Below are 27,897 nucleotides of genomic sequence, written 5' to 3'. Positions count from 1 at the left end.
CTGTCCCAGCCTTCAGGCTTCTGCGTAGCCCTGAGGAAGGGGGTAAAGAAAGATGGTGGTCAGAGGACACACCTGTGCCTGGGAAGCCCGGAGCTTTGCTCACACCATCTGCTCCACCTTAAACAGTGTGGACAGCCAGGGTGACACAGGGCCACCTGCATCCCAGCAGCCCTGCAGGAGCAGTGCCAGGTTGGCACGGCGCTGGGAGCTGCCCTGACTCAGCTGAGCTGCACAGATAGAAGAGGCCAGAGCACCAAGCCAGGTCTCAGTACAAATACAAATTTATTCTCTTTCCAGAGCAGAGATGTCGCGAAGCAGCGAGTTCAGCAGCATCACAGCACATGGTTACCAGAGCATTAGCCAGCCTGCTCCCCTCCCTGTCGCATCCCGGCTCCAAACGCAGCCCGAGCACCCAGCCTGGCTGCTGCTGGTCCCCACACCTGGCACCAAGCCTCTGCCCTCATCCTGCCTTTTCCTTTCTCCAGCTCCCCCCAGCTGGGTACTCCTGACCTCCTCCTCAGGCCAAAACCTTGCTCCTCCCCATGCTCCCACCATCCTGCGTCTGGGATAACAGGAGGGTCCAGCAGGGTCTCACGGGCTGGCGTGTGTTCCTTCCCCATGGTCAAACAAGCAGCCTGACACACAGCGTGCGTACAGCCAGCCCAGCACCAGTGCCACCGCTGGTGTCCCGCCTCTCACCTGGCTGTGAGAGGGGACAGCAGGGACAGCAACCCCCATGGCTGCCGGTGAACACAGCAGCACAGGACCCCCAGCGCCCAGCCAGAAGGCTCCGCTGCCAAAACCCCAGTGTGGGTGCTGCTTTGCACCCCTGCCTGCACACTGAAGACAAACACACAGCCCTGTCACACATGCTGCCTTTGTCCAGACCTCCCCAAACAGCTCATCACTGCATCCCGTCCCAGCCAGCGACAACAGCCCCATCCCTGTCCTCGCTGCAAGCCCTGTTTTGGGCAGGATGCTTCACACTGGCGTGCAGCCCTGCCTGCACCCTGCCCTGTGGGCTCGGGCATCTCATCCCTCCACAGTCTGTGGCCCCAGAGCAGCAGGTCCACCTCAGCCTCTGCTCTGGGGCACCCCACAGCACCTGACTCTGCCTTTTTCTCGACATAACACGGCATGAGACAGTCAGCCCAAGAGAGCCTTTGGGATCAGAAGCTGCTACCATGCTACCCTGCCAACTTGCAGAACAACCTCCTTCACTGCAGGCAGGACTTGCCTGCTTCCAGTGAGTGCCTCTGGCCCCTTGGCCCAGCTCAAACCAGGGACAGAAGCAGGGCAGGTACTCCTTGGGGGCAGCAAGGAGGTACACTGCCTGTCCTGCTGCCCTCCTGCACCACTGCACTCCTGCATCACAGCCCAGCAGCCTGGTGAAACCTCATCTGCAGCACTATGGGGATGGGTGGCTGCAGGAGCCCCGGCTCCCCAGGGATAGAGCTGGGTCCAGGCAGGACAGGCCCTCTGTGCCACGGCGAAGGCACAGCTCCCCAGGAAACCAGGTGGGACGGAGTACCTGCTGCTGGTCCAGCCCTTCGCTTAGCTCCCCTCGCAGCAGCCCTGCTCCACAGCAGCTCCAGCAACAGGGAAGGTGCTGGTCCCTGCAGGAGCAGATGTAGGGCAGAACTGAAAGTGAAGGGCACCTGCACTTACAGTATTAGAATTTAATGGAGTGAGTCCATGAGAGTATTTAAGTACAGAATATATATATATAATATATAGAAATATATGCAAATTAAATTATAAGGCTCTGTTATAAAGATCCTCTCAAGTTAAGGCTACTAGCTGGGCTGAAGCTCTAACATGGACTCATCCCTATTCCATAAACCCACCAGACAGTATGTGCCTGGCTGGCTGCGAAGCCCTGGGTGGCAGAGAGAGTTCAATCCGTAAGGCTGGCAGCTGGATGCTGTTAGAAAGAGTTCTTTTAAAAACTGCGTGGCTCCAGGAGTGTTTTGATGCCCATAAACCTGGAGGGCCACTGGGCAAAACTGAAGAGGAGCAGGATGCTGAGTTCTGCACCCCTTGAAACCATGAGTGCCAGAGGGGACAAGCAGCTTTCAGAGCTTCATTTCTTCTGAACCTTTCCACCCAGGTTTGGACACTGTGGCTGAGTGACTGAGCCAGCCTCCTGGGGAGCCCACAATCCTGCTCCTGCATGACCTATGTTCCCCTGAGATCTTCTGGAGCTGGCAAGCATCCTGCACGATCAGCTCGCAGGGAGTCTGTGTGAGGTCTGCTGCAGCTTGGGGAGCAGGGTAGGGAGAGGAGAGGGAGGAAAGCAGCCAGGTAGCTGGTTAGGAAAAGCCTCTTGCTCACAGGAGATGTTAGATAAGGGAAGTCATACCTGAAAGAGAAATGGAGAGGTCAGGAAAACAGGACCTGGAGCCACCTGGTTAGAACGGGGCTGCTGCAGAGCCAGGAGAATCCTGCTCAGGGATGGCAGAAAGGGGAGCTCTGCCCCACTTAGTGTTAGTGCTGGCACCAAGCAACGTCTCTCCCCAGCATGTGTGTGGGCAGCCTGGGTGAGGGACCTGGGTGAGTGCTGCTCCTGGGCTGGAGCACAGAGGGGCAGCAGAAAGACCAACACCAAAACCCACTGGGCAAGTGAAGCACCATCCACACAGGCATCCCCCAGTCCCCATCCCCACTGGGAAGAGCTGTCCATGAGCATATAGGGGAGGATGCACCATCGCTTCAATTTCACCAGGTAACTGGGGCCTTTATCTCTCCTGGAGAGGGGTCTGGACAGGGATGAAGTGAGGAGGTGAATCAAGATGATCATTGCAAACTTGATGCTGGCAGGTCTGTCCATCTTCTCAGTGGGGAGTCCTGTGGAGTGCAGCCTTGCAGCTCCTCTGGGGGGATCCAGTTGGTCCGTACTCTTGGCAGCTCTGATCAACTCTCCTTACAGTTGTGAAACCTCCTCCTCAGCCTCTCTGCACCCAGGACACACACCAGTCCCAGCAGTACGGTGGCAGCAGAGCCCTTGGCTGCAGGTGCCGCAGAGGATCAGCCATCGCAGGGAAGCTGTGGCTGGGGCAGGGCTCCATGGGGAAAACCTCATCTGAGGGAGCAGTACGAGGCCAGAGAGGGAGATTTCACTCGAGTACCTCGAGAGTTGGGGAAGGCGCTCCGCAGCTTCTCCATGATGTCTTCCAGGCACATGCTGACTTCCTGGCTTTTGGCTTCCACCTCATCTGCAGCAGGAAAGAGGACACGGGGTGAGCAGGCTCTCTGGGCATCCACCTCACCAGCCAGCATTTCTGCAGGATCAGAGGGTGTGGATAGCTTCCCACAGCATCGGACCAGGAATGGAGCCAAGAGCTCCATCCAACTCCAATCCCCACCTGCAGCTTCGGTGTCAGGGGTGTTGTGCTCTTTTTCCTTTGCCTGGCTGCTTTCAGACTGATGAGGGGATGAAGCCAAGGAAGAGGCTGCTGAACCATTGCCATCTGACTCTGCTGGAGGCTGGAGAGAGAAAAAGGGGATTGTCACAATCCTCTGTCCTTGTCCACCCCTGCTTCTGACTATCCCTTTGTGCTGCTGCCCCAGCTCTGTTATTGCAAAGTCCACCCCAAGGATGGGCTTTCCCCAGATCCTTGCTCTGAGAGTACCTGCAGCAGCAGCTCCCTCAGTCGGTGCAGCTGGGACTCCAGCTGCTTGTTGTGGTCCTCCAGGATCTGCATGCGGGTCTCCAGGCGGCTCTTGTGCTGCCGGAGGATTCGTGCTTCTGCCAGGAGTTCATCATTTCGTGGGTCTTGCACTGATTTGGGGGAGCCTGTAGCCAAGGTTGGAGACTCCACTGCTTCATCATGCTGCCATTTCAAGCGTCTCAGCTCTCCCTGAAGGATCCTGCAAGATATCCTAGGTCAGCATCACCACCCTCCTTTCTAGGGACTGCTTGAACACCCAGCAGCTGCACACTGGGAATGGCCCAGGACTCAGAAACAAAACACCACTGGAGGAGGTGCTCCCATGAAAGCTTTAAGGCTCAGCCTAGACACCCTCCAAACCAGCCCATTCAGCTCCTCTGATCCCCATCTTCAGCCCCAGCAGCCATCCTCTGGCTCCACTCTGAGCTCTGCCAGGCTTTTCCCTTTCTCCTTCGCCTCTAGGCCCCACTTTCAGAGTTGTCCATGCCTCTACCTGTTTTCATCCTCTAAGTGCGCCAGGATTCTCTCCAGCTCTCCCTTGTCGTCCATGTTGAGGCTTCCTGGAACCTGTTGGCTGCCCCCAGGCTCTCGGTCGGTGATGGGGCTGGAATGGCGCAGCAGGTACTGGTCCTCATCCCTGTTGCAGCAGGTAGAGAAACACCTTAATGAGGAACATCAGTCTCACGGGACTCACATGCCCTTGGGGAAGGACAGCCTGGAGGGAGGTGTTTTTGCATGGGAGCTCGTTCTGGCTGCTCCAGGTCTAAAGCTCAGAAGCAGCTCAGCACACCTGGGTAGCTGGAGGTTGCCAAGAGCCTCAGACTCAGCAGTGGGGAAGGAAAACATTTCTGTGCCCTGGCTGGGCAGGGACAGAGTCACAGGATCCCTGACTAAGTGGGAGGTGAGGGGGAGCGAAAGGGGACAGAACTCACAGACTATCATCAGGGGACAGGCTGTCACTGAAGAAGGAACAGTTCTGGCTTTCCATCTCTGCAAGCCTGGAGGAAAAAGAAACAGGTTGAGAAATGGTCAGAGACACCATGAATGTCTGCTAAATGCACCCTGCTTACAGCAGCCCCTGCAAGAACCCTCTCTGGCAGGTCTCCCAGCTGGCCTGTACCAGTCTGCCCCTCTTCACAGGCTCTAGAGAGTTTTATCTTTTTTGAAAACAAGAAACTGCTGCTCTGGGGTGACAGTCTCTGGAATAAAGGGCTGCTGCCATGCATCTGCTCAGTTTCCTCTCGCCTAAGTGAAGGGGTGAAAGCTCCAGCCTAGGGCCTGAGCTGCAGGCTCCCTGTTCTCCTCAGGTCCCTGCTCTGACTGGACCCATGATGAGGGCAGAACCATCACAAAGCACAAGGCAGCAGCAATGGGAAGCAAGCAAGCAGCACGGGTGAGTGCACAGGCAGAGCACTGAGGGATCTGTCTGGTGAGAATCCAACCAGCAGCTCATACTGGGAAGAGCAGGAAGGTACATGGAGGCTGCACTTCATCACTCAGACATCTGCTGTCAGATGCATGGTGCTTGCTGCCAATTCGTGTGACATCAGCTGTGTCCCAGGCAGGAGCAAGGTGGTGCAGGCAGGTCTGACTGGCCCTGCAGCTGCGTCTTCCCCAGGGCACGGCAGCCTGAGCTATCGCAGCCAGCCCCTGCCTGCCAGGCAGCACACTGGGAAGCATGGATGGGGCTGTGGGCACACCACGCGTCTGCCCCCAACCCCGCCACACCCATGGGGGTCACACTCTATGCCCTGGCTTGACAGCAGTGCCCGGTGGTGGTACCTGCTGGCAAAGTGCTCGATCCTGGAGTGTGTGTCGGCGTGTGGTAACATCGGGGAGGAGGCTGGTCTGAAAGAGACACACACTGGTCAACAAGGCTTGGCAGTCCTTCCTCAAAGCTAGGGCTTGAATAGGCTGCCCTGGTCTCACCTGGGCTGAGAAGAGCCAGGAACCGGCTGGAGAGAGAGACTGAAATCTCTGCTCCTCCAAAAATTAGGTATCACCACCAGAACAAGTGCCCCCTCTAGCCCTCCCACAGGAGCCCTGTCTCACAGCTGAGATGCTGCTTCCATTCGTGGAGCTCACATATCAGCCAGGGTTGAAAGGCACAGTGTGGGGCCCAGCCAACTCACGTCTCAGAGAAGTCAGCCTCGAGTACGGACTGGACAGGCAGGTAACCTCTCTGTGGATGCTTGCTGAAGTACTGCTTGGACCGGAACTTGTTCTTCAGCGTTGTAGCGAAGTCTCTCATGTTCTCACTGGATGTGGTCTGCAGAGACACAAACAATTACAAAGGTGCTGCTTAATGAAAAGCAGAGTGCTACAGGTCAGCATTCTCACGAAAGAAGTCCCTTCAGGCTGGGCACAAGTTACGTGGTGGAAGGGGCAGACACAGCTCAGGAAGCCAGGAGGGTACATGGCATCCCTGTCAGCCTGTCATGGGGCTTGGCACAAGCCAAGCTGGGAATCGGTGGATGCTATACATCCTGCTCACCATGAGCGCCAGAATAGCAGGGACACAGACAGCAGAGGGCATGCAGAGGGGATCAAAAGCATATAAGGGATCCACTTTTGGGGCTGCACCAGCATAAACATCACACGGCTGCTGCAGTCGATGGGGACCTGCTCTGAGCTAAGACCCTCCCACCAGCCCAGCTCTGTACCGGGGTGTAGTACTCCATGATGGGGTAGTGCAGCTTGTTGCCCTTGCTGGCTCGTCCAGTGAGGAAGCAAGTCTGGCAGATGTCCACATTGAACTGCTTCAGGCTCCGGTACCTGGAGAGATCAAGAAGCCATAGGGAGGCAGTGAGAGTCAGCAAAAACACATCATTTTGGAGCCAAAGGAGAGCCCAGCAGGGAACAGAGGTTGTCTGGTCTGTGTCACTCTCACACCCCGCTGAACCCACAGTGCTGATGGCTGAAGTCCCCAGAAAAGCATCCTGCTCCTTCCCCACTGCTGACACCTGGTCTGACCTGCCTGAAACACCACTGCAGAGCTCTAGCTTCCCTCAATAGCACAGAGCAAATTCAGCTCCCTCCTGCAGGACACTGTGCGCTTCCCTTGGGGACCAAGGTCCCATATCACAACCCCTACCTGAAGCCTTTGATGGGGCACTGCCGGCAGACAGAGCACTTGGTCTGGTGCTTCACCTGCTCTGCCACGGTGACCCGGTGCAGCACGGCCAGCCACACCATGGACTGCGGCTCCAGGTTGGCCCACTCCAGGAACTGGGACACCTCGATGGCGGGCTTCCCATTGCTCTGGGGAGCAGAGAGAGAAAGAGGTTGTTCAAAGCTGGGACACAGCTGTGATGGGGTGCAAGCCCCTTGCCACCCGTGGGAGCCTCTCCCTGGTGTGGCTGCTGCAGAGGGGACAACACAGGCCATGGCATCCTACTCACAAAACGGAAGCAGCTGCGGATGCTGGGCTCCACGTTGCTGCCCCCGAACGCCGCCACCTCTCCCAGCTGGCGTGGGACCTGGATGGCCTCGTGGAGCAGGACACCAAGGTGCCGCTGGTCACACAGTCCCCCGGCATTCGCCACTTGGCTGAAAAGATCTGCCAGCAGGACAGACACACAGCCCTGTTAGAGACACGGCTGATGCCCTGATACACTGGGCGGGATGCAGGAGTTGGGGAGCAGTGTGTGGATCACACCAGGGGTCCCGCTGCCTGTCTCTGGCAGGGAGCTCAAATAAGCGGGAAAAACTTAGCTATGGTTAAATAACCTTTACTGGTATCCTTCCAGCTCCCAATAACCAGGAATTTTGAGTCTTCTTGAGACAGAGGTTACTTGCATCACTTCTTTAACAGCCACAGCTGGCTTGTCCTCTATGAATCTGCCCAATCCCTTTATTTAACCCCTTGGTGCCTCCTATGCTAACTTCTCTGCAACCCATGGCAGAGAGTACCATGGTTAAAACATAGTGAGGGAAGTGACTTCCTTTAATCTGCCTGGAAACTATTTCCCAGCCATGCACCTCCAGGGTTCTTCCTTCTGGGAAGCACTGGACAAGTTGCCCGTTTGCCTTTGCTGCACTGTTCCTTACAGTGCCATGCAAGAAAGATCACTGCAGCACCAGTCAGTCTGCAAAAATGAATCCTAATTTAGGCAGCGTAGGCTTGGGGAGGGAAGGAGAGGTGGCAATGCAAGCAAATTAGTCACTGTAGAAAAGCTGTTTCTTTGCTCTTTCTGGGCAAAAAAGGTCTACGCCAGGAAACAAAAGCACTCCTGCTTTCCGTAGGTTACTCCACACCAGGCCCTGGGAGAGGGAGACAGGGGGACTCACACTGAAACTTCTCCTTGACCTCTGTCCCGCACAGACATGCAATGCCCGTCTTGAAGGAGAGAGCCCTCATCTTCCCACTGCGACCACTGCAAGGTGAGATATTGCACAGGTTTACAAATGTTTTGGAGTTTTTTTTTAATGCAGGGGGGTCAGCAAGGCAAACCTGTGCCAGGCAGCCCCCTCACTCATAGCCAGCTCCTTCTTGCAGCACTGCCAGCTGGAAAAGCAGCACGGAAGTTTCCTTCCAAGCATGGCAGCCCCACAGCTCAGGGAGACACTGGGGGACCAGTACCTGTCAAAGACATTCAGTAGCCAGTTGAGGCTCATGTCCACGCAGAGCGGCACGTTCACCAGGATGCCCCGCTCCTCCTCCAACCTCTCGTAGAGGGCGGTCAGGCAGTGGATGACCTCCACCACGTCCATCGCCCGGTCACTGGGCTGCAGGTCATGCTCATTGAAGATTTCCAAGGCTGTGGTGAGGGTGACCATGTCCACTGCACAGAAAGCACAGGCAGAGGGATCAGAGGCAGACAGGGAAACAGGAGAAGTAAGAACCAAGAGCAGGGAAGACACAGCCCTGACCTGAAGCACTCATCATGTTGAACTCCTATCGCACCATATTCACCTTGCTACTAATCCCTGTTCTAACTGGAGCTTTACTAAGAGTGCAGAAGTCAGGTTTATTGGCTCCCTTCCTCCTCTTTAAAGCAGTGGAGCCCTCTGTGCCCCCACCAGTGAGGCTGGTTTCTGCTCCATGTCACATCCATGGCTTCTCTAGGCTCCCTTGGAGCTGCTGGGTGAGCCCCTGCCTGATCCAACAGCTTTGTAACTCTGAGCTGGACCATGTTGTTCTCAAATTCCTTTGACTAACCCCTGCCCTGGAGGCACTTCCACCCTAAGCCTGCAAAGAAAGGCGCTGACGCAGAGACCTCGCAAGTGGATTTGCTCAGCTTTCCAGCCACAGGCTCATCTTCCTAGCGCCTCTCGCCTCAGCTACCTGTCCCCTGGTGGGGTCCTGCCTTCGATGTGCTGATAACAGCTTGTATTAGGTTAATGCCTTTATCGAGGGAGACACAGCAGGAGGGAAATACTTTTTGCACTCACATCTCAGGGCTTTTTGCACCCGTCGCAGCTTCATAGCTGTCCGATATGCTGAGAATTTGATGTTGTTCAAATCCGCTGCAAGAACATACGAAAAGAATAATAAAACCACAGCTCGACATCCTTATCTCCAGGGCAGGAAGCAGCAGTTGCAGCTCCCAGATATCTGCCCCACCAGCAGAAGTGGAGTACATGTGGAAGGAGGAGGGGCAGAGCCCTGCAGGCAGCTGCACCCTATTGCTTTGGGGAGGCCCTGTGCCATGGGGGGGAGTGGGTGGGCTGAGGGGATCTCACACTGGACCCCACGCTGCAAAAAGGGGAATGCAACTCAAATGGTTTTGTGGCAGTCTCCTTACCCAGTGTCTGGTACAACTCCGTCATCTTCGGGTGGTCCCAGCACGTTGTCTGGGCCTGGTGGCTGGAAGGAAAACAGAAGTAAAATGAGAGTCAAGTTGTGAATGAAGCAGCTGCCATGAGAGATTAAAAAAAGGACCTTGTCAGCCTTGGGATTGAGTCCTCCAGTGCCTGCAGACACTGGGGCTGCTGCATTCCAGTAAGCACACTCCCCAGCCACAGCAGCATAGTAGAAGATGCTGCCAGCCACCCCTCCTTCCAGACAGTGTCCCCACTCATCAGTGGACAGGGAAAGCCTGGCTCTGCCAGGCTGGGGGTGACATGCTTTGCTGGAGGTCAGTGCTCAGACCAGTCCACTCACTGCTCCCCACTCCTAATTCGTCCCCAGCTCCTGTTCCCACCGCAGTAGAGAAGACGCTGGGCTATGGTGGGGAGCACACTCACTTGATGTAGTATGGCACTTTGTTGGGGGAAATGGCTCGCTCCCAGGGGACCTGGACAGAGGCTGCAAAGAGAGACAGACAGATGTCAGATCAATGCCAAATGCTCCTTTAGGTTGATGCTCTCCCTGGTGAAAGTCCAGTGGGACTGTGCCAGCTGGTGGGTGCCCCTGAGGAGGCTGTGCCTTCCCAGATCACCAGCTGGGGGTGCTGGACCAGGCAAATGGATGCTGCCTATAAGAGAGGCACAAGACTGCGGTTCTTGTCAGAGGGGTCTTGCCCCTCTTGAGACAGTCTCTGAATCTGGCTGAGCTCACAACTCCGGAAGAGACAACTCCTGATGTTTTTGGTGATGCCCAAGACAACACTGTGGTCACCAGTGGGCAGGGTTCACAGCAGCTGGGATTCGGGCACACACACAGCACTGCCTGTTGTGTCCAGGTTTGGCAGCCACAGCAGCTGCTCTTCCCATTACTCATGCTCTGTGTGTCAGCTGCAGTATCTTGAGAAGATGAGGATGCATCCCATACCAGTTGCCTGCCACCTTGTGTTTATTTTCTAGAGGAGGAAAGTCCTTTTATGACCCTCAGTTATTTTCCCTTATCAATTCCAGCAACTGGAGAAGTTGCTCTTCTTTTCAAATGGGAGGATATGGTCTGGAGAGAAACAGCCCAACAAACCCCACTGACATCAGGAAACCCTGCAGGGCTCAGCACTTCAAAGGACAGACCCCAGACTTTGGAGAACAACCTGCTGCCTATCCTCTGCAGGTCTGAGAGTCAGCAGCAGCTCAGCTTGGTAGGAACAGCATCCCTCTGCCTTGCCTGGTAAATGAAAATCCTCTTAATATGCACGCTTTTGGCCTCCAAATGACTAACACAGGATATGGGGGACTGTGTTTTTCTGCCATCTGCTGTCTTGCCCTCCCTGTCTCTGAGGCTGGCACAGTCCCAGTATCACCTGGGACCTGCTGCTGCAAGTGTCACAGCTCTGCGCTCTGAACGGGAACCGCACTCCATGTCCCACCCTTGGTTCCATAAGGTGAGGTAGCACAACCCTAACTTTGGGACATGCCTCCTGCTCTGGTTCCTGTGCCCCAGACACTGGCCTGGACCCTTTTTTAGCTGTGTGCATGGCTCTGGGCAGTCTGTGCTCAGCAACAGGACTCTGCACCCCATTCTCTGGTGCCACAGCCCGTGCTAAGCCACCCTGCAGCGGCAGCCCCACGGTAGGAGGCCAGGGGGACCCACTCACGTACAGGAGAGGAAGTGCTGGGAGCCTGGTCCGAAGTCCCGGTGGGCATCTTGGAGCTGCTTCAGGCGTTCGTTTATGGAAGCCTGGAGAACAGGACAGGATAATTCAGTGGCAGCCCATCAGGTATTTCAGATTGAAGCCCCATTCAGAAAGGCTTGTGGATGGACTCAGGCATACCCCAGCATACAGCTCCTCTTCCTTCCTTGCCTGCCTCCGTATTTGCATTCCCCAGTCCCTCAGCCCTCTACAACTCCTACCACAGGCTGCACAGGCCACAGCTCTAGATCACCTGTATCCATATTTTCACAGACATCAACAAAGCTACAGCTGGTACTGACACCCCCATCAGATCCTGATTCTCCTCAGACAGCATCCTTTGTTCCTCCCCTTGCTCAAGACCTCTACAGATTTACCAGCCACTTTCCTCGCACTGAACTGATGGTCTCGTCCTCCAGGAACACCAGCTATACCATCCCTGCTATGCCAAGCATTAATTTATCATTCTTGAAGCTCAGCAGTGACAGCCCTTTCCCAGGGTCCTCTCATCTGCAGTTTGTTTGCGGTGCTTGGTCCTGACTCCTTCCCACCTGCAGCTGCTTCCAGCGCATGTTGATCTGCTCCAGGGTACGGGAGTTCTCCATGGACAGGTGGACATCTGAGATGGCAAGCTGGTGTGCAAGATCATTGACCGCTTTCACCCCATCCTTCATGGGGGAGAGCTCCTCTTTGAACAGCTGGAATCCGGTGCCCAGGGAACAGGCACAGGGCAGGAAAAGAAGAAAAAGAAGCAGGGGAGTGATCAGGACTTGGATCCAATTCCTTTGCTACAAGCTAGGGTGGGCTTCTGGCTGGTACGATACTGCTGACTAACCCTCCCACAGGGTACCTTAGTGGGAAAATGGAATCAAATAGAATCAAATTAACAAATAAAGAAGGAAGCAAACAAAACCACCAAAACCCCCCACACAGAAACCCCAAACAAAGCAGCCAAGCTGGAGATTACTCAAATCTCCTGAGAAGCAGGATGTGGACAATGGCTCATCTATGCTGAGCCACTGTACCTGTGTAAGGTCTGTACCATGACAAGGTGCTCAGCACAGCTGATTGCTCAGGATGCTGTGGGCCAAATCCACCCTCACAGTGCTAGGGAGCTGTCGCAGGGAGGACCTGGCCCCTGAGACCCTAAGTGATGAGGTTGCATTGGACTGAGCAGTCAGGAGGAGCAGCACTACCCTCCTGGGAAGCAGCATCTCATCACCTCTGGGGCCAAGGCTGATCCCTTCTCAGAGCCAGAAGTACCTTGGTCGACTGGATGTGCTCTGGCAAGGAGTCAATGAAGAGATCCCCAATGGGTTCCCAGGTTTCATGCACACTTTCAGCCTGGTCCAGTGTGGTGCTGAGCTCCTCCATGGCCCCTTTAATCTCTATCAGCTGCTCCAGTGTCCGCTCGATGTGACGGTGCTGGTCCACGCACCGGGCTGTGAGCTTCTCCCACAGCTCACTGGCCACGTTTGCCTGCTTCCAGACAAAGCGGCTGATGTTTTGGATGCGGTGCCGAGGAGAGACATCTGTGAAGGCAAAGCAAAAGCAGAACAGAGAGCAAAAATGAGACCCCAGCCCAGAGGAGAGTGGGCAACAGCTGGAGGAAAGACAGGGGAAAGAGAGATTTAAAAATCCAGGGAAAACTGGAAAAAGGGAGGGAAACCAAGTGATAACAGTGTGGATCTCTGCACCAGCTCCTCTAGGTATCCAGCCTGCTCTGCACCAGTCTGAGCTTCGGCCAAAGGACTGGAAACAGCCTGGTGCATGATGGCACTAGGCAGAGTGCTGATGTGCTGCTTTGTGCCACACCAACCACCTCCAACTCCACCCTCTCCAGCCCAGACCAGGAGGAACTGTGCTACGGGAGAACAGGGAAGGGGAAGCTCCACAGACCTTTGCTTTCTGAAGTTGGTTCTTCTAATTCCTCAAATGGATGCTGGGAAAGGAAAGCCTGTGCTGACTCCAGGACAGAGTAAATGTATGGTCCCCGAGACTTCACTTCTTCCATGAAAGCCTGGAGAGCAGAGCACAGAGATCAGACAGCATGCTGCGCTGCAGAATCATGCCCCTGCTGCTCCCTCGCCAAGCGCTGCAGTGATTTATTCACTCCAGGGCCCAAACCTCACTGAAGACACAGAGGGAAGTTAAGAGAGTAATCTGTTTGCAGTTTGAGGAAGGAATGACCACCTGCAAGAAGGTGGCTCCTGCAGAGGTCTGGACTGCAGCTTTGCAGGGTGTGTTAAGCCAGGGCTGTGCAAGAAGAATTGCTTTATTGATGATGGTTTCAGAGGCACTGCTTAGACACTCCTCACTCCTGCAGCAGGAGCATGGTCATGCAAACAGTCCTTCCAGCAGCTGTTCAGCAACAGGTCCAGCTGCTGGGGGAGCAAGGAGGGGGGCAGCAGGATGCCTCAGAGCAGCACATCTGCCAAGGCAGGCTGGTTTAGGATGTCCTCTCCTCCAAACGCAGCAGCCCACTGGTGCTGTCTGCTGGATTGGCTGTGTGCATGTGGGAAGTGAACAGCTCCAGTGAGGATGAGGGACAGCAACAGTAAGCAATGGTTTAATTTTGTTTTCAAGGTAAAAACAGATGAAGACACACAGCCACTGGCAGTGAGAAGGAAATGCTCTGATCAGGGAAGCAGCAATACTGATCTGTCTGGGTTTACCCCAGTTTCGGGTATGTGTTACTGCAGGAATTGCTCATGTCCCGACCACTAGGCCACCTTTAGACCAACCAACCTCCTCAGGCCCCAGAATCCCAAAAACAGAGGTCAGTGAGAGGCAATTCCCTTTGTGGCAGAGGTAGGACATAAGAAAGAAACTAGAAGTGACAGGGTGCCATCACCAGCTAAGACACCTGCAGATGACTTGAGGCTGTAATACAGAGGTATTGCCTAAAACCAGGTGAGTTCTCCCTGTCACATACCTTGGGTATTTGCTATGGGACAGGTGCTGTGCCTGTCCATGGGAAGCAGAGATGGAGATGGGCAAGGGCTGGTGCACTCACAGGCTGGGGACATGTGCAGTGACACAAGGTGGGGGTCCCAGGCAGGGCTGCCCACCTGCAGCTCATCTGAGCAGCGACCAGTGGCAGGGGAGGCACAAGAGAACGTACCGCATGCGTCTCCTTTTCCTGCTGCACCAGGAGGACATCGCCCCGCAGGGGCAGCTGTGCCGAGAGCTCCTCATCCTTCTGCCCAAGCCAGTCTATGATCTCTTGGAGGGGCACCTGCAGCTTCCCACTGTGATCAGAAAAGGCCTCCAGCCGAGCCCTGGCAGGAGAGTGAGGACAGCAGGACGGTGGTCAGATGGACAGGAGAAAAGCAGGTTACCTGGGGAGGCACAGCACCACGGCTGGGGTGGTGACCCCGCCACCCCCAGAAGCCCCCAATGACCAGCAGCATGCCTCAGCATGGGCTCTGTGTGACCCTCGGCCAGCACAGCACAGCACAGCACAGGTAGGGTGAAGCACAGAGGTGTCAGGAAGAGGAAACTCAGAGGCCCTTCATCACCCTGGAGCCCGAAGCAGAGGACAGTCGCTCTGCATTTGCCTGCAGGTCAGGGCTGTACTCTGGCTGGCACAGGGGGCTCGGCTCAGCGTTTACATGACTGGGCAGCTTCCAGGAGCCTTGCATTAGGGCAGCAGACAATTAACACGCCCCAGTTAAGCTCTCTGTCTTGCTGGCGGTGGAGCTGCAACCTCTGACAGTCTAGCAGGCCTGTTCCCCCTGCACGGTGGAGAGAGCTCCCAGCAAAGGGACAAGCACAGAAGAGGTGGTGGCAAGGCCACGGGGCAGAAAGAGACAATCTGCAGAGACAGCAGTGGTGGAGGATGGAGACAGCTGCAGATTCAAGCAGGAGGGAAGGAGGGGAGGGAGAGAAGGATGGGATGGGTAGAAATGGAGGGGATTCTTTTCATCAGAGAAAGACTCTGAGGTCTGTGGACAAGATGGGAAACCGAGCCAAGGTCAAAGTGAATTAATGTGGCTCATTAAACAAATAAGTTCAAATAAGTTCAAAACCTCCTGACAAGCACAGGCAAGGCTAGAAGGCCAGGCCAGCCCTGGGGCTTGCTCCAGACAGGGACTCTTACCGGAGGCTGTGAGATTTCTTTTTGATCTCGTTCCAGCAAAGATTCATCTCCAGGGGGGCCTGGGGCCCGGTGGCACCACTCGGGGCCCGGAGTGTCACACACGAAGGTCCTGCACCATCCTGTGAGGCTTCAACCTGAGCAGAAACAGAACCATGCTGCATGCAGAGATCAATGCCCAGTGCTTACAACACTTGTCTGGGGACACCTACCTGCTCTGTCCTGACCCTGCCTGGCTTTTCAGCCCCCAAGGAGGCTTCCCAGAGCAGTCTGTCAGCAGCTTCAGGGAAGCTCGTGGCTGTGGAGGAAGGATGCAGTGCCAGCTCCAGCAGCACCAACAGCAAAGGTTGGAGGAAGGGCTTACTGCACATCTCCTGTTCTGCAGGACCTCTGTCCTCCTCAGTTATCCAGCAATGAACTTCTCTCACTGCTACATATTAAATCAGAGCTGGTCCTTGTGTGTCACAGTCCCTGCAGGGCTAAGGGCAATTTCTTTCAACACCATACAGGATTGCTGTGCTTCAAGAAGAGGCGAGCACCGTGGGTCCTGTTGCTCCTTGGGACCAAGGGGACCTGTCAGCCTCCTTTACACCATATCCCCAGTACTGGGAGCTGCCACCTGCTTCTCTACAGAAGCACAAGAATATTTATTCCCTGCCTGCACAGCAAGTCTGAGATGCTGCCTCCCCTCCACAGATGCTGCTTCTCATCTGCACCTCTCCAGTATGAGCAGTGGTGGGAAGGCTGCTCTGAGAGACCGAGGCGCAGATCACAGCAGATCCTAACCCAGACACTTGAAGGAAGCACACTTGGTACTGTGCCACTCAGCCTGGAAAACTGAGTGCTCATCCTTGGACAACAAATCCTTGGCATATGGGGGAAAGAATCCTCTCCAAAGCCTTATCACTGCATCATATCCCTGCTCATGATGGCAGCAAAGACATCGTTGCACTCGCTGGCGAAAGCAACACACACCAGCAGGACTGGAAGCAGCTCACACAGGACATGGTGAGTGAGAGGGGATTTCCTCTCCAAAAAACATAGTTTGTTGTGCAAAACACACAGACACATTGCATTTCCACAAGTGAGACATCGATGCACTTTGCTGAGGAAATGGCAGCATTTCAATCTAGTGCTGCTTTGATATTAGAGCTCATTTGTGATAATTATCCCCAGGTGATTAATCAACCATAATTAACTGCATTAGCACTTTCTAAACAGCACATACAACAGGCACCCCTTTGCCAGAGAAGGGCAACTGCCTCTGCAGGAAAGCAGCAGCTCTTCCAAGAGGAATGTGCAGATACTTGTTCTTTACAAGGGCTCCTGGAGGTGTCCAGGGGACAGACCCAGGGAAGACAAGGAGAGGAACAGGCAGGAGCAAACCACCAGACAATTAATATGGCCACACAGCTAAAACAATGCCCCTTCCATGCCGGTTCTCAGAGAGAAATCAAATGATCACTGAGACAGGTGCTAAGCTTGCTTCATCTAAAAATACCTAACGCTGGTCTGTTCTCTGCCTCCCTATCCTGCCTCACCAGAAGCATCAAGAAAACACAGAAAACCATCACCCACAGAGTTCACAAGAATCTCGGGGCCATGAACATTAAACCACTCAAGCTAAAACTGCTGCTTGCATGTAGAAAAACCAATACTCTGCAGGTGCACATTGTAATGAAATGAGTTACCCCACAGTGTGTCAGGGAACACTCCAGCCCTCCCCTCTACCTCAGGGGATACCGAAGAAGGAGATCAGCTCTACCTGGGTGCAAGTGCAACTGCAGCACAGCTCAGCAAGACAACACACTCCTCCCAGCTTTGATTAAGAAGTTAAAAGCTCACCAAGCCTACAACTCACAGACCTTGCCCAGTAAATAAGCCAGTGACCAAGCAGGGGCCAGGTGTTGAACATCTGCTCCCCTGGGACAAAACCCCTGCAAGCAAGCAGAGGGAAAGAGAAGTGCTCTCCCTCTGAGCATCCCCTTAAGCATCCCTTCCCCGGAGATGCGCATTCCCCCTCCATCCTTGAAGAGCTTTCTTTTGAGGTGCAGAACACCCATGCAGGCTCTGGCCAGTCCACCTACCTGTGCTTAGACACAGATCCACCGCAGGGCCGCTCAGCTTTACCGGAGGAGCGGGCATCGCCTCCCACCCCTCCGGGTGCCGCCAGGCAGCACCCGGCAGGGAAGCAGGCGAGCGCCGTGTGCTGAGCAGAGCCGGGCAGCCCTGAGAACTGACCCCCCAGGAATCTGGAGGGGGGCGGCAGTGCCTCAAGGCCAGCCTCAATCCCAGCTTTGTCCGGTGGCATTCCAGCAGCCTCCAACCTGCCATAACCCTGGTGGTGCCGTCGAGGCTGCCCACAAAGCACGAAGTGGGCAGAGATCTGCCTGCTGCTGGGCACGGCAGCATGGGAAAGCCCCTTGTGGGATGTTGGCCATGTGAAGAAGGATTGCTCCTGGCCCTGGGGAAGATCCATCTCTGCAAAAGGCCATGCTGGGCTGGGGTGACCAGGAGACACCTTGCCCTCAGATGTTGGAGCACGTGCAGGGCAGACAGGGTGTTGCCAGGGAAGACACTCACCCAGGGAATGGTCCCAGCAAGCTTTGGCTACCCAGAGGCAAACAGCCAGATCCTTGAGACCTGACCTCTACGAAGCCAAAGATGTGCTCTTTGCTCCCCGTGTGCCTCAGCACAGATGTTCTCACCCGCCTGGACTGGTTGCAAATTGTTTTTGCCAGAAGGCTCTGGGCTGACTCCTTCTATCCCCCACAGTCCTGCCGCCCAGCATTGTTTCCATGCTCTCCTCCACCTACAGCGAGGGAATGAAAAGCTCCCTGTATCTCTCCCTCTCTTCCCCTCCTTCCCTGCCTGCACATCTGACCGCTGCTGTCTCTCCCTCTGGGGCCAGCACAACCAGCCTCCTCTCCTCACCACTTCCCAGCACCGACAGATGCAGGACCAGCTCCCAGACTGGAGGAAAGGGCTTCAGCAAGGCCAGGGCATGGCTAAGGATGGGCTGTCTGCAGCCTGCAGGGAGCTTTCAGGACAAGCAAGGACAAGAGAGGAAGGCTCTTTCTTAGGTGGCAACACCTACACCTGTGCAAAGGATGGCACAGCAGACCCTTTGGACTAGGTGGACTGTCATTAACCATAGAGCAGCTTGCAGCCAGCTGGTGCATGACACCCAACACACTGATGCCCACACAGTAGAAAGCCAGGCTTAGGCAGGGACTGGGGGAAACCTGTGGTGGATATGACCTGAGCTGAGGAGGCTTGCAACCTCCCAAGTGCCATCCTGCAGCTCAGTGGTGGTGGGTCCCACAGGGCGTCCTGCCCCAGATCCCTTTCCCTCTCCCAGCAAACCCCACAGGGCTCTGGCCCCCTCATAGAGTGTTGGACTGCTCAGGGCATTTGCCTGCTCATCTCTTTCTATGTCTCTCCCTCCTCGCTTCATCTGCTGGGCTGTTCATTAACCACCCATGCACAGCTCAGTAGCAGCTCCCTAACAGCCACCCCAGGGCCAACAAACCCTGACTCAGGTGCCAAGAGCCTGTCCCAGCCAAAAGCCTCACAGCCTTGCATGCTGGAGCTGCTCCAGAGACAGCTCTGCCTTCCTGCTGCAGACCAGGGCTCTCTGGGGCAGGATGGGTGCAGGCTGATGGCAAACCACAGCAGAGAGGACCTCCCAGTTCAGCCTTTGGTCTTTGTGTTTGAAGCATGATGGAAAGGGAAAAGACAGAGCCTGGGACCTCATTTTACCCTGGGAACAACACTGCCAGCATCCAAGGAAAACTTTGGCACTGTCCATCAGTCTCCTGTGATATGAGAGGTACCCTGGGGCCAGCAGTTATAGGCAGAAAAGGTGAAGCCATCCTCTAGCAGAGCCGAGGCAGCGTTTCCCCAGCTTTGCTGTCCCGGGTGACGCAAGACAAGGTGCTAAACCAGCTTGTGACACCTCGGTGCACAGCACAGGCAGCTTTGCTGTTGCCAACGCACCTTTCTGTTCTCCTCCACTCTGCCCTGCCATTTACCCAGGGATCCCAGAGACCTTCACCTCTCTGTCCAGCTTTGGTGAGGAGCCTTGTCTGCTGGTCCAGAGATATTGGGGGAAGGAGGAGGGAGACCAGCAGTGTGAGCACCCACTCTCTGTTCCTCAAGATAACTAGACTAGAAAGAGATCAGGCTCCTCCTCTGCCTTACAGCATTCGCAAAGGGATTATTTCCAAGCAGCTGGAAAGGTTAAAAACCTATGTTTTCTGCAAAAGCTGTTGTTCTTCCAAGTACTCAGGAAAAAAGTAAATCAAATCAAATACACAAGTGCCGGCAACAGTGGCCTCTTCCTCTTTATTTTGAAGAAAGCCTGAACTCCAGCTCTGCAGGTTGTCTCTCTTGCTCTACTTTGGGAAACAATTTACAGCCAAAACGCTCGAGGAGAGCTAAAGCTCTCATTAAGTGCAAGCTGATGCAGGGCTGGAGTTAACAGCTTTCCCTGCCACCAGGAACAGAAGTCCCAGGTTGCTCCACAGACATTTGCAACTGCTGCAAATGCTGCCCTGAGAAAGGCTCCCAGACCCAGCTCTTACCTGAGACAGCTGGTGGGCAGTGCTCCTGTGCTGCACCTGGTCTGTGACGTGCCACTCAGGACATCGTGGGAGGACATAGGGCCATTCCTGCATCACCAGAGGCTGCATCAGAACCAGTGTTCATGGGGACGGAGACAACTCTGGGCACAAGCACCTGAAAAGCAGCGCAACAGTCCCCGAGTTAGCTTGCACACCCTCATGGAGCTGACCCCCTTCCCAGCTGCCCAGTGTGCTGCCTTCACAAAGGCTGAAGGCTAAAAGGATGCATTTTTAAAAAATATATTTGTACTATGTTGCGATCTTCCTCATCTAAGCACCCAACTCTTTTTTGCATCTAGTTATACAATCTGCTGTAGTGATATACTGTGTTAACGAGTCCCAAAGATCATGATGCATTTTTAAAAAGGGTTTGGTTACTTGAACTACAGAAGATGCTCATGGTTTAAAGGAAGCAGAGACAGAGGATCTCACTGTCATGACCACTTATGTAAAGACTTAATAGACATATCCCCATAACAGAAAGTATTTTCAAGCATTGTTTTTCCTTTTGTGTTCAGGAGGAAAATTGCTGGCAGAACCTCAGTTCCCCATATGTGCTTCTCACACTATCAGATACCTTTTCATGAGTTCTTACTGATTATAAGTTATGAAATTCCCCTTTTTATTCTGTTTTTAAAACTGTATGACCCATAAAGCCAGTTAACAGTGGCCACTTGTCTGTTCTACAGATCTGAAACACAACCGCTGGTCATGATGCTACTTTTTTGTTGTTTAGACTCTGAATAAGCTAAAATAGTGATTTACCCCACTGCCAGCATCATCTTGGCTTTACAGAAAGCCATGAGAAAATCAAGCCCAGAGAAAATGATGCAAGGTAATGTTCACCTGAATCTGGTAAAATTCTACAACTGAAGCACAATCCCACAACTCTATGTTTGGCCAGTGTCAGCACCATGAAAGAAGCTGAGCACCAGCACTTTCCCAGCAGGATGGAGACCTAATGTACAAACCCTACACAGGGCTTTGCCCAGGCCAGACTCAGCACATCTGTGGTCAGCTGAGGAAATCACGAGTGATGCTCGAATGCTGTTGGTGATGGGTCAAGGAACAGTGCTGGGGGACAGTGCTGTCTCCTCTCTAACCCACTGCCTAACATGGTGATTGCTTTCCTACTTTTAGAAATACATCATCACCTGGCTCCAGCAGCCAGCCCTCATGCTCAAGTGGAGATGGAGCTGCTCACAGATGGAGCAATGCTGCTGGAGGAAGGTCGTTGGCGCCTTCACAGCTTGGACCAGCTGAGAAACTGCCTGCTTGGCCCTGGCAGGGCAAGAGAAGGCAGCACGTCCTGCACAGCCAGCAGCCACTCTGGACAGCCAGGCGAGGAGAAAGCCCCCAGGCCCTGGTATACACTGCCCATGCCTCACACTTTCACATCCCTCACTCCCCTGCCTGAGCTTTCATTGCCTCTCCCCCCTCTGTTACACACATTAAGAGAACAGCTTATCCTGTTACAATTTTTTTAATCCCTTAGCAATTTCTACAGCCATAATTCTCTCCCACTCCAGCAGAACAGCCTGTGCTGAGCTCTCCAACCCGCCGATAATCCAAGGTCTTGTCCTCTACTCCTCCTGCCCATTTGCACAAATGAGCATCGCAGACTGTGCATTGCAGCACCCTCGCCCTACTCCTTTCCCTTTGCAGGTAGGGTTATCAAGACACATTAATAATTGTCAATTCCAGCATCTTCAAAACCCTGCAAACCCATGTGTGGGGAACCCAAGATAATGTGGAAATAACTCAGCTGCACGGCAGCCAGCACAAAGGAGGACATTCAGTTGGAAAGAGAGACAACCAGACACTGAGGCACAACTGCAAGTAAACCAACAGCTACATATGATCTCTTGCCAAATTCCCTGCTCTTACATGAACCAGGCAAGGAGAAGTGCTCTTGATCTGCTCTGCTCCTCTGTGATGGCACACAAAATAACACCTACTCCTTTACTTTTAGTTTACTGCTTCAGTATGGCTTTGTGTCTGATGTTTTTTCCTCTTCCCACATGAGCTGCACCCGTGACGAGCCCAGCACTGGAGAGCCTGGCTCTGCGCTGCTCTGCGGGCAGCTGGAGTGGCCTTTGCTCAAGCAGTTCTGCTTCAGCTCAGCCACACAACCTGCTGCTCTGCTCCGTGATCTCTGCACCGCTCCTGCTCACAGACCCGCTGCAGCAGCAGCACGGGCTGGAGAGGCAGTGCTGGGGTGCACCGGCTGTGCCCCTTCTCCTGCAGCGTCTCCTCTCCATCCCAGCCAGCAGGAAGAGGAGAGCTTGCCGCCAGAGCACCTGCTGCACACTGTATTTCTGCCATTTTGCTGCATTTGTTTAAAACCCTTCTGATATGAACCCAGATCCAAACTCTCTGGAACATTAAGGGAATTCACACTGCAGCCAACCGGTGTCACTAAAGGTAACCCCTGTGATCAGGGACCTGCCAGGGATGCTGGAGTCAAGCGTCAGATGTTGAATTTCCGGCTCTCTACCACGTATAACAGCAGCAAATACAGAATATAGGTCAAGAGGTCTCTCGATCACAAGGCTTATGCTTTGAATTGCTAATTTCCTCCAAAACATTCTTTCTGGCTGAAACTTTCCAAGTCTTGGCCCGTAAGGAAAAAATATGGTAAAATTTGAGGCAAGGCAGCTCAGCCTTTATCCCATGAGGGGAATGGAAATACAAACACATTCCCTGCTGCTGGAAACATTAATGACTTTGTTGTTGTTTGTTTAACTTACTGTACAAAAGAAGTAATAACATTTTAGCTCAGCATGCTCAGTGTCCTTTAAGGGGAAAGGTGGGAGGCTTGTGGATATTTCAAAGTTCAGCTCCCATGTAGATTCTAACAAAGGCAACATTCCCAAGCTGGCAGACAGCACGACTACTTCAACACTGCAATAGTAAGCTATCCTGTTCCAGCAAAAAATATTTTCTGCATGTATAAGTAAATACTTTAAGCCTGAGATTGAGGGCCAGCAGACCTACTTCCCAAGACCCCACTAGGTCAATGTTTGGTGAGACAGAAGGAAGAGAAGTCTCTGTCCCATGGGGACCAAGCTTACAAACAACACAACTTGTTCTTAAGGCAGTGGCCTTTAGTCTCCATTTCTTTACAAACCAGGATTAGATACCCAAACACACTCCTCAAAAAGATCACCCCAACAGTGTCCTGGTTCTCACTTGCTCCTGTGTACAAGGAAAAGGGAAAAGGACTATCAGCAATCTTCCACATGAGCGGGCATTTACAACCCCACCATCCAAGGGCTAAAAAACCCAGACGTCAAAGCTTCACACTGCACTTCCACCTAAGTACCAAGTCCCCTTCATTAATTAGAATGAATGGTGCTTCAATTAAGCAGCTGTCCTTAAGAGGTAACATAAAATCTTTGCTGTATAATGGCAGCGAGCAAGTGGCACAGAAGGTGCCTTATTCACTGAGAGTGGGTGAAGTGGAGCGCACCCACATCTAATGAGCTGGATTCTTAAATGACCACTTAGACTTGGAGCTCATAACAAAAATATTATTTTAATTCAATGGATAAATAGGTGCCACACATCCTAAATAAAGAAGTAACATCTCTTCTGCTGGCTCACTCACTCTCCCTTTTCCAAAGCAAAAGAATATGCACACACACACACAAAAACTTTAGCTGAAAAAATTCACCAGTTAGTCTCGCACCAGGAAACCAGGATGATGCTGTCCCCAGCTGACCAGGTGAGCGTGGGTGCATGCCCACAACACGGCCATGCAGAACTGACCGCTCCTCTCTCTACTTACGAGAATTTATTTAGGAAGATCAAAATCTAAATTTCTTTCAGATGTTGTTTCAGACTCCCAGCTGGCTTTTAAGCTGCTCTCTCCAAAACTCACTGTGCCTTGGAATTCTTTCCATCTCTTCTCCTATTTCGATTAGGCAAGTGCCACAAATAATTCCCTGAGCACCCAGAGGACCCAGCTGTGAACACACAGCCCCACCGTGCTGGACAGACATTGCTGTCTGGTAGACCTGACCGACAAGAGCCTTGTGGGAAGCAGCAACCTCCCAAAAGGGACAGCGGGGGACAATAACTTGCCTAATGACAGAAGGAAGGTTGCACCATTAAAATTGAACCAAATTCTTCAGAGACTCGGTCGTGTCCTGTAGCCCTGAAACCGACCCACTAGAAACCCAGAGTCTTGTCTTTGTCTTCTAAGAACCTGGGCTTTCCATCCCCCGCTGTCAGAGGCAGGACACGAGTCTTGCTGCATTGTGAAAAACACATCACCCATTTGCCACACTATATAACTGATCTGCAACAGTGGGAAGAGCTCACCCACCACACAGCCATCGCCAAGGTAATGCTCTGCTAACTTTTGGCTTCCTCGATGCTTTGTTTCTCATTCTCAGTGTCCAACCAACACCTGGTTTTCTGTACTGAATATTCCACCTTCCCACCAACAAGCTGGTCTTTATTATAAACTCCCAGTCAAAGCATGGAGTTCTCTGGCCTTCTGAGGCCATGCATTTTATAAACAGGCTGTGTGCCACACATTTTTTTTCCTTTCTTGAGGTGTATCAGAGCAACTTTATCCTTAAGCTAAAGGAAACTGCAAAGGAAAATGGGATGGAATTATTTTGGGTTTTTTGAAGACTAAATTATTTCTGGTCAGTATATCTTGTTTCATGAGACAATTCCTCTTCTATGGTTCTGTCATAGGCATCCAGCCTAAAGTGGAGGCCTTGAACATATTTCTCAAAATAGTATTATAATCAAACAGAAATTCATTATACATATCCAGAACTCAGGGAAAGGGATTAAATGAATGGATTCAAACAAAAGCCCTATCTCACTTTGTTTAGTTTTGAAAAGAATAACTCTGACCTGAGCAACCCCATTCACAGTTACACTTCTGGCCAGCTTTAGTGAGTAGGATTGGTTTATCTCAGGTATTAATCCAGAGAGAGATGGTCTTCATCTTAATTTCTTCAATTAACAAAGACTACCCGAACACAGCATCATGTCACAGCGCCCACTCCCACCCTAGTACTCCAGGCACCCATGTTCCTGGGCACAGTGCTGCAAAACAAGAGAATTTGAAATTGCGCATCTATTGTCTGGTCCCTTTCTGAAGTGCCATCACACGCCTGTTGTCACCAGAGCCCTGCCTGGCCAGGTCCCACAGCAGCGGAGAAAGCAGCTTTCAGCAGGGGAACTGGCCGGGAGGACTGGAGATGGAACTGGACCACGGCGGGAGCACACGCTCTGCACCGCTGCCAGAAATACAGGAATCGCCCCGGTGCGACTGAGCCTCATAACTTGGACTTTGACACTGTGTTGCTGGAGGGTATGATGGTCGGGCAAGCAAGGCCACTAAAGATAATAATCAGGCAAGAACTCTAACAGCTCCAGAGAGATCGGCAGGCAGCAGGAAAAAAGGTGTGAAGGACCTTGGATTAAGGTGCAGGTAAAACACAGACCGACAAAAATTTTAGGAGAGATTTTTCTTTTTCAAAGCTAAAAACCAAACCCCAAACAAATATTTGTTTCTCCCACAGACAGCAGAGTGTTTAAAAGCATGGGAGTAATAGCTCCATACCCCTGGTCAGGGCACACAAGCCATCTCGGCATCAATATCCCATGAATATGATGCTGGCAATTCCACCAGCGGAGCTCTACATTTGCGATACTGTGCCGGAGGGAAGACTGGGGGCAACAGGCTGGACTGGGGACTGGTAACAATCTGTTGTGCAAAGTGGCACTAAATCTTGGTGAACTATTGCCCAGGCTGCCCTGTCTGGCATGGAGAGGGAGGCAGAGTGCTGAGCCCTAGGGAGCAGTTAAGTCCCGTGTCTGCTCCCCAGGGCAGTTCTGCAGCCGGACAGGGCTGCCCACGTTACAGCGAAGGTCAGTGGCAGCAATAAGGCCTTGAGACAGGAGGAGGAAAGAGTGAAAAGGATTGGGGTGTAGCTGGAGAACGGGAAAGCGGACACATAAAGGAGCAAGGCTGGACTGGGCAAGGTAGTGAAAAGGGCAGAGCTGGGACTGGAGTCTGGTCCCAGCTTACTACTTGAGGAATATTTGGGTCCTTGCCTTGTCCTGCTGTCTAACCCTCCCAGGAGGGTGCTAGAAGGCCACCAGTCACCCTGCCCAGAGCAGGTGGAAACACTGCCAGGGTAAATAAACCTTCAGTGTGCAAAGAATCAGAGCTGGTGAAACTGGGATGCTAGCTACTATTGTTTGCCTTGGGAATCCACATCACTTACTGGTTCCCAGCCTCTCCCTTGCAGAAATAGTCTCAGCTACCTCTCTTGCTCTCACTGTGTCCCCCCTGACACCCTTCTTTTCTTCTCTGCAAGTTTCCTCTGCCTGCACATACATGGACAGTGTTACTGTGAACAGATGCACACATGCAAACACACCCAAAGAGTGTATTTCCAAGGTTAACCATCCATCAATATTTTCCCCTTATCCAGCCCAGCCAGGATCTGAGTGGAAAAACATGTTTGTCATGGCCTACCTTCCGAGTCCAGCAGGTCTGAGACGCGGGGACGGCAGCCGCCGGGTTTCGGGAGCAGGGGCTGGCTCTGTGAATCAGCAAAGGAGTCCCCGTGGCAGGGATGCATGCTGAGCCTGCTGCTGCCTGCACGCTCCTGCCTCTCCTCCTCCGCCGCCCTGCGCTGCTGGGTTGCTATGCAATCACATCACCAGGAGGAACAGCATCTCTCCAAGCCTGCAAAGAGATACCCTTGACTCGGCAAACACAAGAGGCACAAGGACGATCCCACAAAGTGCCCAGCCCTTTGGAGGTCTTCTCGGCTGGCGATCGATCCGGAGGAGGGGAGGGAGAAGAGTGGAGATGCAAAGAAAGACACACGCACAGGAGGAGGAGCAGCAGACAAAATACACATGGAGAGGGAGAAAGAAAAGGGAGGGGGGAGAAATACAAAGGCACAAAAGGTGCTGTGGTCTGCCCGCTGGAGACCTGACACAGGCTGCTGGGCTCAGATACGCTTCCCACTGCTTGCTGACATCTCCCCACCGCCCTTCAGCATCAGTGGCTCTCATTTTGGGTTAGATATGGCCATGCCTGTGCTGGAAATTGCAGACACATTCACCTTCTTTCTTAACCACAATTTGGGTGTCTGGCATAAGATTTAATAACTTTAAAATAGCCCATTTAAAAATTAAAGTTAAGGGGCAAAAATTGGATGATCGCTTAATTTTGGATATGTTTCCTGTTCTTCTTAGAAAAGAAAAATAAGTAAGGGAAGAGCCAGTTCTTCAAGCTGGGGAGAAATCCTGATCCAAGATTTTTTAAATGTCACGGTATCTTGTCTCAGCTCATGAGAAACAGAAGGATTTGAGCTGATAACTTGGCTGAGGACACAAGCAGACCTGGAGTTGGCATTTCAGTCCATACATAACAAATAGTTTGCGGTTGTTCAGATCATTCCACCCAAGGATTTCAAACTGCTCAAGATACCAGTGATGTTATTCCCATATTACACCAAATTGAAACAGAGTTAAAAGACTTGGTCAGAAAGAGGATTCAAATCTGATCCCAGGGTTGTGCTTTAGCCAGTGGACTCTCCCGGCCTCTCCCTGTGAAAATAAGCACTTTGGAAACACAATCTTCCTGGTCCTTGTCAGAACAACCTCTCCTTTCATCCTAGGTGCAGGAACCAGGAGCAGAGCCCATAGTAAGGCAAGATGCACAGAAGCCTCATGTAACTACAGTGAAAGGATAAGATATTTAAAGAGCAGCCTCCTTATAGTTGCTTCCAAAAGGAACAACACTGAATACTTCAAGTACCAACTCACTCCACACACCTTCTGCTGTTAAAAGCTTCTTCAACAGCTTCTGCTTCCACAACCGCTGTACTGATGCAACAAAAGTCACTCTGAAAAGCTCTATTTAGACAAAAAGAAAAGAAAGGTTGTGTATAGGAAGACAGCAATGAGCAGAACCTCTGCTGGGCTATTTTTGTGCATACACACGCAAATAACAAGTCCTGCGTTAAGCGGGGAGTGTG

General features: G+C 52.9%; 1 protein-coding gene across 4 annotated transcripts; it reads right to left on the bottom strand.

Moving 5' to 3' along the window:
- Positions 1–263: 263 nt before the first annotated feature.
- DRP2 (dystrophin related protein 2) lies at positions 264–27,888 on the bottom strand. Of its 4 annotated transcripts, XM_013372029.3 has the most exons (25): positions 27,695–27,888; positions 26,382–26,594; positions 19,832–19,985; positions 15,249–15,382; positions 14,271–14,427; positions 13,046–13,166; positions 12,410–12,678; positions 11,698–11,844; positions 11,115–11,193; positions 9,861–9,921; positions 9,419–9,480; positions 9,066–9,140; positions 8,254–8,455; positions 7,962–8,047; positions 7,073–7,230; positions 6,766–6,932; positions 6,335–6,446; positions 5,804–5,940; positions 5,454–5,519; positions 4,604–4,669; positions 4,165–4,308; positions 3,633–3,870; positions 3,366–3,486; positions 3,129–3,215; positions 264–2,362 (listed from the first exon to the last, which is right to left on the bottom strand). In XM_013372029.3, the coding sequence occupies exons 3-25, from the start codon at positions 19,937–19,939 to the stop codon at positions 2,343–2,345; spliced, it is 2,817 nt and encodes a 938-aa protein (XP_013227483.2). In that variant the 5' UTR covers positions 19,940–19,985; positions 26,382–26,594; positions 27,695–27,888; the 3' UTR covers positions 264–2,342. The 4 variants fall into 4 exon arrangements, with proteins under 4 accessions (XP_013227483.2, XP_021140633.2, XP_064933845.1 ...); XM_021284958.2 differs by lacking the exon at positions 264–2,362 and having other exon boundaries at positions 2,717–3,215; XM_065077773.1 differs by lacking the exons at positions 264–2,362; positions 27,695–27,888 and having other exon boundaries at positions 2,717–3,215; positions 26,382–26,609.
- Between the last annotated feature and the right edge of the window lie 9 nt (positions 27,889–27,897).

This window comes from Columba livia, chromosome 12, assembly GCF_036013475.1.
Source record: "Columba livia isolate bColLiv1 breed racing homer chromosome 12, bColLiv1.pat.W.v2, whole genome shotgun sequence".
In the NCBI taxonomy this organism is placed as follows: domain Eukaryota; kingdom Metazoa; phylum Chordata; class Aves; order Columbiformes; family Columbidae; genus Columba; species Columba livia.
This window is presented reverse-complemented; position numbering and strand designations above follow the sequence as displayed.